Below are 16,369 nucleotides of genomic sequence, written 5' to 3' on the forward strand. Positions count from 1 at the left end.
CTCCCATGCCCAAGAGCATCCCCCACTGCCTGCGAAATAACAGGAAACATGATGTGGGGAAAGCTCTTTCCAAAACCATTTTATGTGTCCACGTATACATAAGCATAAGCAAATATAGTACCATTAGGCATAGGTTAGATTCTTGGAAGTTTATGTTAATAATGGACTACATCTGGCTTTTTTTGTTTTCTTTACTGAAAATCATGTGTCTAAGCTTTTATTTTTTTTAGCTAATGCATAATACTTTGTTATATATTCATTCATAAATCATTCATTTTCCTGTTAGTGGTGTTTAGATAGTTTCTAATGTATCACTATCGTAATTAGCAAGCCTTGGACTTTGAAAAGGGGGGTACATCTCCATGCACTTGACTTATGAGGAAAATGTAGCAACACCTGCCCTGTAAGCTTGAGATATAGATGAATTGAGAGCATTTCTTGGAGGTATGTATCCTCAAGTTTAATGACTGGGCTCTGGGGTACACAAGTTTGAACTTTCCCATGTATTTCAAATTGCTCTAGAAAGTGACTTTCATATGTGTGTATGTATGTTGTGTGTGTATAACATATAAACATTAAACATTATGTATATAAATGTATACATACATTATAGATATAAATTATATTAATGTTTCTTTATATCTATATAATTATATATAATATACCATTATATATAATTATATGTAATATATAAATATATATAACATTATATATAGATCTATATATAGATCTCTATATATTATATCTATATAAGGGTACATCATATATAAATGATATGTGTATCATGTTTTGTTGTTGTTTTGCCAGTCTGCTGGGCATACAGGGTTATATTATGGTTTTCTTTTTTCTTTTTGTTTTTTGTTTTTTTTGAGATGGAGTCTCGCTCTGTCCCTCAGGCTGGAATGCAGTGGCGCGATCTTGGCTCACTGCAACCTTTGCCTCCCAGGTTCAAGCGATTCTCCTCCCTCAGCCCCTTGAGTAGCTGGGATTACAAGGCGCACACCACCAAGCCCGGCTAATTTTTGTATTTTTAGTAGAGACAGGGTTTCACCATGTTGGTCAGGCTGGTCTCGAACTCCGGACCTTGTGATCCACCCGCCTCAGCCCCACAAAGTGCTGGGATTACAGGCATGAGCCACCGTACCCGGCCTTACATTGTGGTTTTCATCTGCATTTACCTGATTACCGTTGAGACTGGAAATCCTTCCCTATGTTTTCTGATGGTTCCCACGTCCCCCTTTGGTGATGCTAGGCCATCTCCTTTGCCTGTTTTACTACTATGCTAGTTTTCTTTACTGAATGATTTCTAGATAATCTTTTCATATTTTGTATACTCATTGCTTATTTGTTATACATGTTGCAAAATTGTTTCCTGGTATGTGAAACATAAACCATAAGAAAAAATGAGTAAGTTGGGATACATAAAATTTTAGGAAGTGGCAGTCCGGCAAAAGGCATCGTAAACAAGTTTATAGACTTTGTTATAACTTGTTTTGTTAACAGAACGATCAGTCATCAACAACCCTGTGCATACCGATTTTTAAAAATTAAGCTGAGAGTGAGCTGGTCAGAGGTAGTGGGGAGAGGAGAGATTGGGGCTTGCAGATGTGGGAAGGACAGACACACGCAAACTGCAGCTCACATGCCAGCCACTGCCAGCCAGCTGCAACACCATCGCCCATGTCACACACTGTTCATGTTTTCCAGGCTTTGTTTATCTGTTAGTTTGTTTAATCTCTGAAATGGGAATCACACCCTGTTTGTTTTTATGTGCAGTTGCTGAGGGATGAAATAATAGATGTGGAACCAAATTAAGCAAAAAATAGTAAAATCAAAGTAAAGCTATAAAAATCATTATTCAGTCTGCTACTAATTCTAGCTACTTGTGCAGAGACTCTGTGCCAGGCATTGCACTCAAGTGCCCCTTTACCCCATTTCTGACCAAAATCTTTACAACTTTAGAAAGTAGATAGAGTGGATATCCTCATTTCACAGATGGAGACTCTCCTGGAGATTTTGAGTACTCTTCTGAGATCACAGAGCCAACAAATGGCAGTTAGGGTTTCCACTCACACAGCCTGTCTTCCAGGTCCATTTGCAAACCTCTCCCTGCCTAAGATAACAGATATCAAAGGGCTGGACAAGATGGAGCTATGGGGTATTCATGACACAATAAGGATCACTATTATCTCCCTCAGAGTGTGCATCACAGTCACAAACACAACCCTTCTTAATCCTAAATTCAGGCCAGGTGGGTGGATGCTCCTCACATTTTATAGGTGGGGAGATTCCACCTCAAAAGTATCAGGTGACTTGCTTAAGTTCCCTGCCTTGGGCAGCCAGGCTAGGACTCTGGCTCTGTGAACTCCATGGTTCTACTGTCAGTCCTGAATAACAGTCCCTGAAACAGATACCCTCTGAGCTGTAAGGAACCCAGAGAGCATCTTATCCAGCCCCTCATTTCCTCAACAGACAAGGATACGGAGGCTCAGAGGGAATAACGAACATGTCCAAAGATACAGAGCAAGATTAGATCCTTCTAACTCCAGTTCCAAACATCCAACAATGAGATTTCCACCATATTTCTATTTGAGGTAGTGGGAGACTATATTTTAGTTAAAAGTCTCCTAAAAACAAGAGCCAACTTTAGCACATAGCCCCACATCCCTAAAACTGCCTGTCCTAGCCTTTGAGTTAAACAAAATTGTTTTGGAGTCCAAGCTCCCCTATAGCCTCTCTGATGCTGTTTCCTCAGCTGTAACATGAGAAAAATGAGCACTCCCTCCACAGGGTTGTTGTGTGATTAAATGCTGTATCATATATGAAGTGCTTATAAAACTTCCTGGAGTACTGCCAGCTTTCAATAAATGCTAGTCATCGTGAACATCATCACCACCACTTTCATCACATTGTCATGGTGGTGGTGTCAGGTTTTGAAAACAGGAAGAGGATTAGCTTCCTGGTACTCTCCAAGGTACCGATTTGTATTATATGGTCTACCCCAAAGCAGGGGATTGGAAATCAGACCTGAGTTTCCTTCTGGACACATCCCCACCACATACAACAACCTAGTATAGCAGAAGTGGTTGGTTCCCCACCTACATTCCCCTGAGTCCTCATCATTTCAGTGCATAACAGCTCTGCTGCCAACTGCCTGCACCTGTCTTGCCTGAGGGCTTTCCTTCTCTGCCAGAGACAGTGCTATCCATTATCAAGCAGGCATCAACACCCCTGGGAGCAGCCCTCCACCAAGGACTGGTGGCAATTGGAGTATCAATACCCCAGCTCCCTCACCTCTTGGCACCCTAACTGTGAGTCACATATTCTTGATGGGCTCCAGAGTTCCCCAACATATGTAAACTGCAGATGCTCACAGTGGTAACTCCCTTGATAACAGCCCTTTACTGGCTAACTTCCTTTCCCTAACTCACTTTCCAGCTCTGCTACCAGTGCTCCCAAATTAAATAAAGATGCTACTTCTTGAATAGACGTTTCTAGGTCTACTAAACTAGACTGAAACACTCAGGCCAGTGGCCTCAGCTCTCTGCACCTTCACTTTTTCATCTATAGACAAGAGACAGTGGACTCACATCTGTCAGAGCTACTGTAAGAACTGAGTGAGATCACTAGTATGTAAACACAGCACATAACAGTGCTTGGCACATGGGGAGTTCTCTGTTGGGTTAGAGGCAATAGAGAATAACGAAGAGTGTCCATGGAGGTATTACACCCATTGACTGTTCCATGCTGCATTTTTATATTAAAACCAAGTATCAGGAAAATATACATGAGAATCAATACATCTCTATCTCTTAGTAAATCTTCCAGAATCATCATCTGTGGTACTTGTAGCCACATGGTTTGGGGCATCCTACACATCCGGCACTGAAGCTTCATCTGTGGCTGACACTGTGCTCTCATGGACTCTGTTTCCCTTGGTCCCCACCACAGCTCTGTGAGTCCATCTCACAGAAAGGAAAACTGAGGTTCAGTTTTCCTGACTTGACCAGCTGATATGAGAAAAGTAGAGCGAGACTCAGACTGGGTCGTGCTGAATGCAGCCTTCCAGCTGTCTCTGCTCCCTAATAGGTTTCCACACTGCAGCCAGCAAAGGTTCTCTAAGCTGCTGATGGGTAGGACATGGAAGGAAGCTGGGATCCAGGGAGCCAAGCAGACCCATGCAGCAGTTCAACCCCTAATTGCCCAGGGCAGAAACCTGAGCAGGACTTCCAGACAGGAGTGGGGGAGCACAGTGATGTCAGGAGGTAAAATCCCAGGATGTGGAGCAGGGAGGAAAGGGAGAGAAGGATTGAGTGGCTGGGGCGATGCTGGGATTTCAGGCAATCGGAAAGGGGCCCCTCTTGGCTCAGAGGACCTCTCACCCCACCTGGACAGAATGCCTCTGTCCCAGATCCCAAGCCAGCATGCTCTGTCCCTGGCCTGCCTCCTGCCTCCTCCTTCTCCTTCCCTGTCCCTGCAGCCTTGCCAGGCAAGTCCAGCTGCTGCGAGTATGTTTGATAATGAAGAAAGCAGGGCTGTCTTTGAAAGTAGGCTTTGTTCACAACCACAGTTTTTCATTCTGTCATTTTCTCCTGTTTCTGGGCTGGTGTCTCTACAGGAAATAAAACAGACGGATGAATGGTATTGTTATTGTTTCTGCTGAACAAAGTCAGTGGGGTCAGTGGCTACACTTCGAGGGCACTTCAGTGTGCAGAGGGACTCCTGAGGCAAACATGGGCCTGAGAAGGCACCAGGGGAGGGGCAAGTCCAGGGCACTTCACATCAGTGTTCAATGCAATAAGTGTTCCCCCCTCCACTGACTGAGCTCAAGCTCCATTTGATAAATGCTCATGCATTCATCCACTCATCCACCCAGCCATCGATTCTATGGCACTTTTATGAGTCATGGACTGCTCTAGCGAAGGACAGGAGACAGGAGAGCCTTGCCCTCATGGTCTATGTTCTATTAGGGATGTTTAAAAAAGTGAGCTAAGAAACAGACACCATCATCCATTGTGGGAAGTGCTGTTAGGACCACGTTCAGAATGTGCTAGAGTGACAGGGAGGACCTGGGTGTGGACAGGTGGCTGAGGAACCAGTGCAGGAGGGGTGGCAGGAGGAAACCAGTATAGCTGAAGGAAAGGGAACAATGAGCATGGCAGAATAGGGGTGAGCTTGAACCGTGTCCTGCAGGGCCTGGGGAGAGCAAGAGATTGTCCACAGCTCTGATACATTAGCAAGAGTTCAGCTTCGTGCTTGAGAAGGCAGCACTGCCTGGGATTTTTTCCTTGCTCTCAGAAGTCCTGGAGCCTGGAAGGAAGATGGCTATACAGATGTCTAATTATCCTGCCCTCTGCTGTGTCTGATGTTAGCTGTCTGTGCAATGTATTAGTCTGTTCTTATGCTGCTAATAAAGACATACCCAAGACTGGGTAATTTATAAAGGCAAGAGGTTTAATGGACTCAGTTCCACATGGCTGGGGAGGCTTCACAATCATGGTGGAAGGTGAATGAGGAGCAAAGTCACGTCTTACATGGCAGCAGGCAAGAGAGCATGTGCAAGGGAGTTCCCATTTATAAAACCATCAGCTCTCATGACACTTATTCACTACCATGAGAACAACATGGGGGAAACTGCTCCCAAGATTCAATTATCTCCACCTGGCCCCACCCTTGACACATGGGGATTATTACAATTCAAGGTGAGATTTGGGTGGGGACACAGCCAAACCATATCATGCAAGATGCACATATGGCAGAGAAGAGGGCCTGATGGATTCTTGGCTATAGAGGGAGGTGTATCAGTTACACCTGTGGCTGTGTAACAAGTTATCCCATTCCCCCAGCAAAAGCAGATTAAAACAACACACATGTACTGTCTTATAGATTCTGTGGATCGGGAATCTGAGAGTGGCTTAGCTGAGTGGTTCACTCAGGGTCTTTCACTGTGCTGCCCTCAAGCTGCTGTCATCTCAAAGCTCAAATAAGGCTGAAAAGCCACCTCCAAGCTCACTAGGGGGCTGTTGGAAGCTTCTTATGAGCTGTTGAATGGAGGACCTCAGTTCCTTGCTAGTTAATGTTTGCAGCCACCCTAATTCCTTTCCACCTGTGCCTGTCCACTGAGTAGCTCACAACATGCTAGCTTCTGTGCCCCATGGTGAGTGATGAGAGAGAGAGGGACAGACAAAGAGAAGAACACACTCAAGACATCAGCCAATCTTCTTATGACCTGATCTCAGAAGTGACATGCCATCACTTCACACCAGGGGAGGGGAATTAAGTTCCCAATCTGTGGACGTATTTGAAAAAACAGCCGCAAAAGGGGATGCCTGGGTATGGATCTGGGTGGTGACTGGGAGATTTCTTATTGCTCAAGGGCTTTCCTAGAATGGGCACCACGTGCCAAGATATGAATGTGCAGGTGTGGTTTATCGTGCGGTTAGATGCTACAGAGTTCAAGTGCAGAGTGAAGAGAGGGACACCTGGGGAGCCAGGCAGAGCCAGGCCCTGGGAGGTGGGGTGTCCTAGAAAGGACCTGGGCTTTGTCTGTAGACTCTGTGTGTGTGAATGTGTTCAAGCATGTGGATGTTTTAGCACCACAGTCCCTTTAAATTTTAGTTTTTTTATGTGTTATGTCTTTAAGTTTAAGGGGCTGTCATATTAAAGATAGTGATAGAAGTAAGTTTTTATTTTAAAAGTTCAGCAAAACAACTGTGGAAATGACTGGAGACGTTGAAAATAGGGATACGTGGAACTTAGCGGCCTTTGCAATGGCATCATTAAGGGTCTTGTTCAATGCAGTGCTGGTGACATGGAGAAAGGATGATGGTGTGCCCCTGTGTGCAGAGCGGAGGGCAGAGGCCATAGCACCTTCAGTGTAGAAAGAAACACTGGACTTTAACATGTGTCCTGAAGCCCCTTGCAAGGGGGGTGCTCTCCCTTATAGAAGGAAGGGGTTGTATTAGTTTGTTCTCACACTGCTAATAAAGACATACCCACGACTGGGTAATTTATAAAGGAAAGAGATTTAATTGACTCACAGTTCCACATGGCTGGGGAAGCCTCACAATCATGGCAGAAGAGCAAGGGACATCTTACTTGGTGGCAGTCAGGACAGAATGAGAGCCAAGCGAAAGGGGGAGCCCCTTATTAAACCATCAGATCTCGCGACACTTATTCACTACCATGAGAACAGTATGGGGGAAACCCTCTCCATGATTCAATGATCTCCCACCGGGTCCCTCCTGAAACACATGGGAATTATGGAAGCTACAATTCAAGATGAGATTTGGGTGGGGACACAGTCAAGCTAGATCAGGGGTGTGAGCAGATGATGCTTAGCTCCTTGTGAAAATCCAGGGTGGAGCCCAGGGTAGGAGTGGCCCAGTGGTGGGCTCAGGAAGACCACGAAAAGGAAGTGGAACCAGATACCAGGGCAGAGCCTGTCTGTAACCGTGGAGGTTTCTGGGTTCCAAAGTCCCTGAAACTTATCCTCTCTCCTTGTTGCCTTTCCAGTTTGACCTACAGCGGATTGTGATCTATTGTGACTCGAGACATGCAGAACTGGAGACTTGCTGTGATATCCCCTCGGGTCCGGTGAGCAGACTCTCACACAGAGAGGATGGGAGGAAATGGGTGTGTGGCCTCCAAAGGGAAGGGGAGTCCAGAGCTTAGGGATGGGTGGTCAGGGGTCAGGGACACATCCACCATCAGAATATGACCTGAGAGGGAGCTTATGGTGTGGGTTGGGGGAGCCAAGCCATGCAGGTTCCTCTGGGGCTACTGTCGTTTGTGCCTTAGTCAGTGTAACCCCAGTGCTGCTAGCTGAGTCATGAAGCCTTGCTCTAGGGCATGTGGAAGGCAGGGGCTGGGAGGTGTTTCTAGGGAGGGGATGACTGTTCTAGGGAGAGGCTGCAGTGCCCTGGGCTGGTCTGCAAGATGGGAAGGTCAGGACACGGATGGCCCAAGAGACCAGGGTTTGCCCCTTCAACCCCTCTGTGTGGGCTCTGCTCTATTCTCAGACCTCATTCCCTGCCCCATTTTAGGCCTCTCCCTTTCCAACCCTCTTTGCCAAGTCCTGGTCACAAGGCTTGCTTGAAAGATGGGAATAATAATGGAGGCTACTTCCCGGGCTGCAGGGTGAGATCCATGCAATGCCTGGTTAACCTCATCCCCGGGACCCAGTTCCAACTCAGCCAGCACACGCGGCTCAGGGTTCCTGTGGTGTGCATGTAGACAGCAGGTGCTGGGAATGTGGAGCCAGATGGACCTGATTGTGGAGTCAGAGGGTGAGGGAAGAAGAGAATGGGAAGAAGAAGGAAAAGGAGGAGGTGAGAATAAGGACAGCAAGAAATATTGAGCACTTGTGAGGTGTGAGACTGTGGGCAGTTCCCCCAGGTTGCTGAACCAGCCAGTGAAATGGCTGAGCCTGGGCTGGCCAGGCCTTCTGCCCCAAGGTTTTGGGAGAGACATCCTTAGCGTTTTCTCAACCTTTGCCTGCCTGGTTCCAAGGAAGCACCCAACACTGTACTTCTGCCAGGGAGTGCCTGCTGAGTGAAGAGCTAGGTTCTGACCTCCTGGGCTTTCCTTCCAGTGCCAGGTGACTGTGGTGACAGAGCCTCCACCTCCACCCCCACCCCAGCGGCCTCCCACCCCAGGCAGTGAACAGATTGGGTTTTTGAAGACCATCAACTGCTCCTGCCCAGCTGGAGAAAAGGTATTGTCTGCAGTCCACCCTCAGCCCCAGCAGAACCCTGGGTGGTGCAGTGGGAGTTTCCCATCATGCACGTGACCTGCCAGGGCAGGGGGGCACCGGGAGGCCCATGGCTGTCAGCTCTCAGCACCCTGTGCTGTGCCTTGGATCTCTTGCTTCTTGATTTTTGTGCACACTGGAAGGGGAGATCTGCACACCAGGCCCTGATGAACGCTTTCTAGAAGTAGAATGTACATTCCCCAGGCTTCCCAGGTTACTGCTTTATGATCTCCACTTAGGGGTGACTGAATCAAATGAGACGCTGTTTGAGAATAAGAGTCAGAAGAAGGCAGTGAGTGAGAATTTCTGTGTGCTTTGCAAGAGCACATCCTCATTCCTCTCTTCCCAATGTTTTCTTTGATTAGCCATTCACTATCATTCATACATACATATACACGTATATATATGTGTGTGTATATGTGTGTATGTATGTGTGTGTATATATGTGTGTGTGTATGTATATGTATATATATGTGTGTGTATATATATATAGTTTTATCTATGTGTTTCTATTTTTAAAAAGTGGTGCATTTCTGTGAACACCACCACGACCGTCCTTGAATGGACTGAGACTAGAATAAATATCTCATGGTGTGCCCAGGGCTGTGATTTGTTTTGTTTTTCTGGAGATGGTCACCCTTGATAAGGGGAAAAAAAGTTCTTCTGCATTTGAGGAGAAGGAACAGAAAGATTTACAAAAGGCAGATGCCAAGTAGCACTGTGCTAGGGAAAGCCTCTGCGAAGTTCTGCCGAGCCAGTGGCCCCTGGGCCCTTCATCTCCCGTACTGGGCTGTACTGTCCCTCTCTATCTGTTCCTCTCAGCTCAGTCCCTGCATGTGGGAGGTGCTTGGTGACTCTGCTGGGGACAATGGACGCGTAGACAAAAAGACGAGATGATGGTGGGAGTTAACTGGAGTGGGCCTGCTCTGGGTATTGCAGCAGCAGTCTTCTCTTCAGAAGCCTATCCTGGTAGACCAACTCGCTTCCTTCCCCTCTATCCTCGTCTCCGTTCTCCTTCACACTCTGCCTTCTTTCTTTTTGCGCTACCCAGAAAACCAAACCCTGGGGTACAGGGAGACCTCAGGGAGTTCTCAGTGAAGTCGGGCATCAAACTCTGGCCTCCCTTGCTGGAGGCCCAAGCTGGAAGCCTGCTGTGAGCTGAGACTCTTTCTGGTTAGAGGGTGACCTTAAGAGCCCCTCAGCCCGGGACCAGGGTAAGGGATGGGAGGGGGCGGAGGCAGGAGCCAGGGCTGGTGCACACAGTGCCAGGCAGCAGCTCCTCCACCCACCCTCGGCAGGCTAAAGTCCACCACAGTCAGGCTGTGGATCTGTTTTTTACATGTCAATGAAATAACAGAAGCAGCTGTTGAAACCCAAATCCATTGGAATCCTGTTTAAAGCAATGAGCAGGATGAGTGACGGCATGGTGAGGTTTTGGTCACAAGCCAGTGCGTGCACAGATGGACTGCGCCAGGAGCGATGCCAGACCCAATGCCTGCTCTTCTTTCAAGAAGTCCTAAGGAATTCTTTTCTGCACACATTATTATCTGTGTCATTTCCCTTTTCCCTCCCTCATGTCCTCTCCTTCTTTCCTCCTTCCCTCCCTCTCTTTCCTCCCCCTTTCCTTATTCTCCATCCATCCATTCAATAGTTATGCATTTAGCACCTGCTATTTCCATGACAGCATCTTCCTTTTCCTCCCTGTACTTCTATTTATTATAACAATTATCACACTAGATTGAAAATGTCTCCTTATCATTACTTCCATAATACCATAAGTTCCGGATAGGAGAGATTGGATCTTTCTATGTCTGTATTTTCAGCTACTAATATATAGCCTGGCACAGAGAAAGCCAATAAATAAGAGATGAGTTGATATATAAGTCAATCAGGGTATGAAGACATGGATGGACAGAGAGGTGGATGGATAGATGGGAGGGAGGGATAAAGAAATATACCCTCTTACTTTGGGACGCCAAGGCGGGCAGATCACGAGGTCAGTTCGAGACCAGCCTGGCCAACATTGTGAAACCCCGTCTCTACCAGAATACAAAAAATAGCCAGGCATGGTGGTGTGCGCCTGTAATCCCAGCTACTCAGGAGGCTGAGGCAGGAGAATCTCTTGAACCCGGGAGGTGGAGGTTGCAGTGAGCCAAGATCATGCCATTACACTCCAGCCTGGGCAATAGAGTGAGACTGCGTCTCAAAAAAAAAAAAAAAAAAAAAAAAAAAAAAAAAAAAAAAAAAAAGAAATACACCCTCTCTTCCTTTAGGCAGGGCAAGGTCTGGCTGTTGCACTTACATATTTTCAGCCCCACACCTAGGGTGGCATGACTCAATAATGACTTAATCACTCCTTCATTCCTTCTTCTAATGTCTAGCCATACACATTAAGCACCTGCTATGTGCTGTGTACTGTGTTGTACACTGAGGTTTTAAGACAAATAGAATTTGGTCCTCAAAAATTCTGTAGTCTACACTCTGGTTAGGGAACCAGGAGCTCTGAGGCCTGGCTGAGCCCCAAGGAGCTCATAGCAGGCCTACTAGAGAACCTCCCAAGCACAGGTGGGTGCGAAGGGAGCCTGCTGCTTCCCTCCCCACAAAATAGCCCCGTGGAGTGGAAGAACTTCACAATGACCTCATGAAGCAGGTGTCATTTCTCTCTCTTCCATCTTCATTTCAGTTAAAAAAAATACAACACGGGGGCCTAGGAAGTCTGAATGTTTTCTCCTAGGAGGCAGAGCTCTGGCCACAGACGGACATTGTTTCCAGTGGTTTAAATCTTCTATTGGAGTTGGAAAAACATTTTCATTATTCAGCTAGGTCAACATGATGCCTGGTGTTGCATCTCTATAAGCAAACATCATGGGGAGCGTGAACTGTGTACCAGGAGCTCTTGTGGGCGCTAGGTGAGGAGAAACACACAAAAAATTATTTATCTTCATTTGCCTGAGCAAACAACATCTGTGAATGCATTTGAAAGTGTATGTTCCTGAGTTGGCCAAGTGTGCAACTGTGAGCAGAGTGTAGATTGCCTTTAGCACGAAGTGCACACATAAATGGATGTACTGCTGCCTTTTATTTAATATGGTGATATTTATATCTGTAAAATTATATTAATCATGTTGCATTTATTTTCAGCATGGCGACATTTACATGTATCCACCACGTACAGATTACATTTATAAATCCAGTAAGGTGATCTTTACACATTGTTAAATTGAAACGAAGTTTACATTTAGAAATAGTTTACATATATGTCTTCTTTTGTATTTTAGTGAAAAATAACTATATGAACCTCTAGCAGTCAACATAATTTTCTTTTTTTTCTTTTCTTTTTTTTTTTTTTTTGAGACAGAGTCTTGCTCTGTCGCCCAGGCTGGAGTGCAGTGGCTGGATCTCAGCTCACTGCAAGCTCCGCCTCCTGGGTTCATACCATTCTCCTGCCTCAGCCTCCCGAGTAGCTGGGACTACAGGCGCCCGCCACCTCACCCGGCTAGTTTTTTGTATTTTTTAGTAGAAACGGGGTTTCACCATGTTAGCCAGGATGGTCTCGATCTCCTGACCTCGTGATCCACCCGTCTCGGCCTCCCAAAGTGCCGGGATTACAGGCTTGAGCCACCGTGCCTGGCCATAATTTTCTTTTTAATTGAAGTGATGATATATTCAGGTAAAAATAGCTAGTGAATACCACTTTGGGTTTTTTAATGTATTTACATATTTAGTTTGGGTATTGACAAACTATATAATTGCATATATTTATGGGGTACAAAGTGATGTCATAATACATGTATACAATGTGGAATGATTGAAATTAGCTAATTATCATATCCGTCCGTCAAATACTTACAATTCATTATTCCTGCTGTCTGAGACATGTAGTCTTTGACAACATGTGTGTATTCCTCCCACTCCATAGCCCCTGGTAGCCACCACTCTGCCTTCTGCTTCTCGGCGTTTCATGCTTTTACTTACACAAGTAAGCAGAAATGTGGCATTTGTCTTTCTGTGCCTCAGTTTGCTTGTTTCTATCTTGTGTCCACTGTTAGCTGCACCTGGAGGCTGTGTCAAAGCTTCCCGTATAGGTTTGCAGTTCGAGAGCAGGGACTTTCAGCACAGTCAACCAATTTCCTTGCCCAACTCATTGGTCGGTGCTGGGCTTACTAAGCCATTGGCTTCTAAGCATGTGGGGTGGATAACCATCCAGTGATGAGAGAAGGGGAAAATTAAAATAGAAACTTACTTGTTTTTGTCTTTCTTCTTTTAGGGTGAAATGGGATTTGCTGGCCCCACGGGGCTCCCTGGTCCAAAGGTCAGTACAGGCGTGGCAGCGCTGTAGTTTAGAACCTCACTAGTCCTCTGTTTTGCTCTCTGTGTAAGACAAAAGATGGTATGTGGGGATGCTGTCTTGCCAGCATTTTTCCTCAGAGCTTGTTAAATTAGAAGGATAAGAGTAAGTGGCATTAAGTCTGAAACCTGGGAGCCTCTTAACTGCCCAGGACCTCCAGTTCTCAGTCTGCAAATATTAGCAAGAAAGGGTGAGATTCCCAGAGCCCTGGCTCAGGTCTCATTTGCTCCAACAGGCTCAACTCTCTCCATGGTCAATTCATTTTGCAGCAATTGGTTGAAGCTGCTGTATTCCAGAAACTTTTGGGGGTTGGGCTTTTAAGATTTATTAAATTACATGACCCTTTAAACACACGATTTCCAAATTCACTAATTGCACCAAGCCAGGTGGGGCCCCTCTGCCCTCAGGCACGGAGTGGTCTCCTTCCTCTCTACCACTTCCCAGGGTTATACTATTTATCAAGGCAGAGTGGAGAGTTCACCATCATCCCGTGTTCGAAAGAGGAACTGAGTGTGCTGACGAAAATCACTGGAGACAGCTGGACCTCTCCCTTTCCCTCCCTTTCCTTCCCTTCTCTCCCCAGCCTCTGCCTCTATGTGTCACTGTCTCTCTCTGTCTCTATCTCTCACTCTCTGTATCTCTTTTCATCTCGCTCTTTCCTTCCACTCTGTTCTCCCCCCTATTTCTCCTCCTGCATTTCTTAGTTTGAATTAATACATTCAGCACATCATTAGTGAAACCTGCTAAGGGCCAGGCACTGAGGTCAATGCTAGGGTTAGAGGATGGTTTAGACAGGACCTGACCCTCACAAGCCTGAGTCTCATGGTACAGACAGACCAGGGAGTATATGGAATCTCTTTCTTTTTGCCCACTTCTTTCCCATCTTCCATCCTCCTCCACTGAATTGCAGTGACAATGACTGTGCACCTGCTGTGTATCAGGCTTGAGCTGGGAGCCTACCTATGCCTCAGACAGCAGGTGCTGTGGGGTAAGGATTGCCGTTCCAGTGCCCGCTGCTGTGAGCTCAGGGCTGTGCACATTGCAGGTGGTCCCTACTTGTTGAATGAGTGATATCAAACCCTAAACTAACCCTGCATGAGAGGCAGCATCAGTCCCATTCTCCACATGAGAAATCAAGAGTCGAAATGGTGAAATGACTCGCCTGAGCAATGCTTTCTTCCTGTCCACCTTTGCTGGGCACTCTTCCTTTCCTATGTGTCCCTCCTCGCTTCCTCTCTTGCCTTGTCTGTTTCTCCTCTCCTCTCCCTTTTCTCTTTCTCTTTTCTCTCCCTCCTGACTGTAGATACTTCCTTGGCCTCCCTCCCTCATCTCACACCCTTCTCCGCTTTGCCCCCACACTGCTAGGATGTGACACCACGGACACACACACAAACCATCACACACACACACATGCATCAAGCATACCATCACACATATATACACACACACCATCACACACACACACACACACCACACGTACAGACACATACCATCACACACCGTTACCTACACCATCACACATGCACACCATCACACATACACACTATCATAGACACACCACACACCATTACCTACACCATCACACACACACCACCACACACCATTACCTACACCATCACACACACACACGCCATCACACACTGTTACCTACACCATCACACACAATTACACACCACCACACACCATTACCTACACCATCACACACCCACCATCACATACACACCATCACACACCATTACCTACACCATCACACACACCGTCACACACCATTACCTACACCATCACACACGCACCATCACACACCATTACCTACACCATCACACACACACCATCACACACAATCACACTATCACACATACACTGCATAATATACCACACACAATCACACACCACACACACCCATCACACACACACCTCTTATCACACACACGCCATCACACACCCGCTGCCCCCTCAGCTCCTCTCCCCTGGTGAGTCCTCTCTTTGTGCTGATGGAGAGCAGCTCAGAGCGGCCCAGGTGCCAGCTGGTCACTGTTAGGAGGATGGCAGGGGTTTCTGCATCACTGGGCTCCTCTGAGAGGTGACCTCAGATTCTCGGCTGTGACAGCAGGGAAGACCAAAGCTACCTGGGGTTTCATAGGCCTCTCAGTAGAAGACATTTGTATGATACAAGGGCTGTTTGGTAATGACTGCCTCTGCTGTGCTTGAGCAGGGCAGGCCCCGGGCCCCACAAGGAGAGCAGAAACGATGGGAGGAGAGGAGCACTGAAAAGGGAAACTGATACAGCCACCTGGAGATGTGTCCAGCTCCTGCAGAGCTCCCTTGCAATCGTGGTCCTATAGTGTAATCCGTCACATTGTCCCAAACCATGGTTAGGACCCTAAGTCAAAGGCTGGGGTTCCTGGTGGCTCCGTGTCCCTACACAGAGCTCGGGCTCTGTGCACATGCATAAGCTGAGTCTGCTGGGTGCAAGGCCCAGTCATGATGTGGGAATATAAAAGCGACTGACTAAGAGCCTGGTTCCCAGGACTCATAGGCCAGGGGGAAGGGAGGCAGGAAAGAGAGGAGTGGGATAGTATGAAGAGAGTCAGGATAGAGGGGTCCAGGAGCTGAGACGCTGAGAGGAGAGTCCCCATTGCTACCTGGTAGGACTTCAGGACACCTTTCCGCTGATGGCCCTGACCAGCTGGGTCCAGTGGAATAGACAAGAACTGCCCAGGACAAAGGAGGCAGGGGAGGGCATCATAGCCAAAGGGAACAGCATAAGCAAAGTAGCCATCTGTCCTTAGAATATAAAAGATGAGGTGGGAACAAGAGAGATAAAGTTCCAGACCAATAAAAAAGACAAAAGAGTAGAACTGAAGGCTCTGTTTCCTGTGCCTACACCTATCTTGGATAGGCTCATGAGATGGCAGGAGATTTGGGTTCCAGTTCAACACTTGGCTTGTGATGAGTTTTTCCTCCCTTGCAGACACAGTTTTTTCCTCTACCTGCTCTCTTTCTCCTCCTGGACAGTTATGAGGGCCCCAGGTGCACAGGGATGGACTTGTTATACAAATGGAATGCCCAGGGGACTCTGGTTGACACTTGAACGTTTTCAAAGCATCTTTATGCTCTTAATCTGATGTGCCTGTGTGATGATGTGCCTGTTTATAGAAGAGAAGCCTGAGGCCCAAAGACCGTAATGATGTGCTCATGTGAAGTAGCAGAGCTGCTGTTCACACCTGGAGCTTCCACGTCCCCTTCTGAGGCCCTGGTGGTAGGACCAG

At 46.9% G+C, this 16,369-nt stretch overlaps 1 protein-coding gene across 1 annotated transcript in view; it reads left to right on the forward strand.

The window, feature by feature from the left end:
• COL22A1 (collagen type XXII alpha 1 chain) overlaps positions 1-16,369 on the forward strand; it is a 303,439-nt gene that overhangs the window by 62,215 nt on the left and 224,855 nt on the right. The window contains exons 7-9 of the mRNA XM_010364508.2: positions 7,516-7,596; positions 8,594-8,716; positions 13,020-13,064. Of these exons, the coding sequence (XP_010362810.2) occupies positions 7,516-7,596; positions 8,594-8,716; positions 13,020-13,064 (249 nt within the window). The remainder of the gene's footprint in view (positions 1-7,515; positions 7,597-8,593; positions 8,717-13,019; positions 13,065-16,369) is intronic.

The sequence above is a fragment of the Rhinopithecus roxellana genome, chromosome 9 (genome assembly GCF_007565055.1).
Source record: "Rhinopithecus roxellana isolate Shanxi Qingling chromosome 9, ASM756505v1, whole genome shotgun sequence".
NCBI classification, from domain to species: Eukaryota; Metazoa; Chordata; class Mammalia; order Primates; family Cercopithecidae; genus Rhinopithecus; species Rhinopithecus roxellana.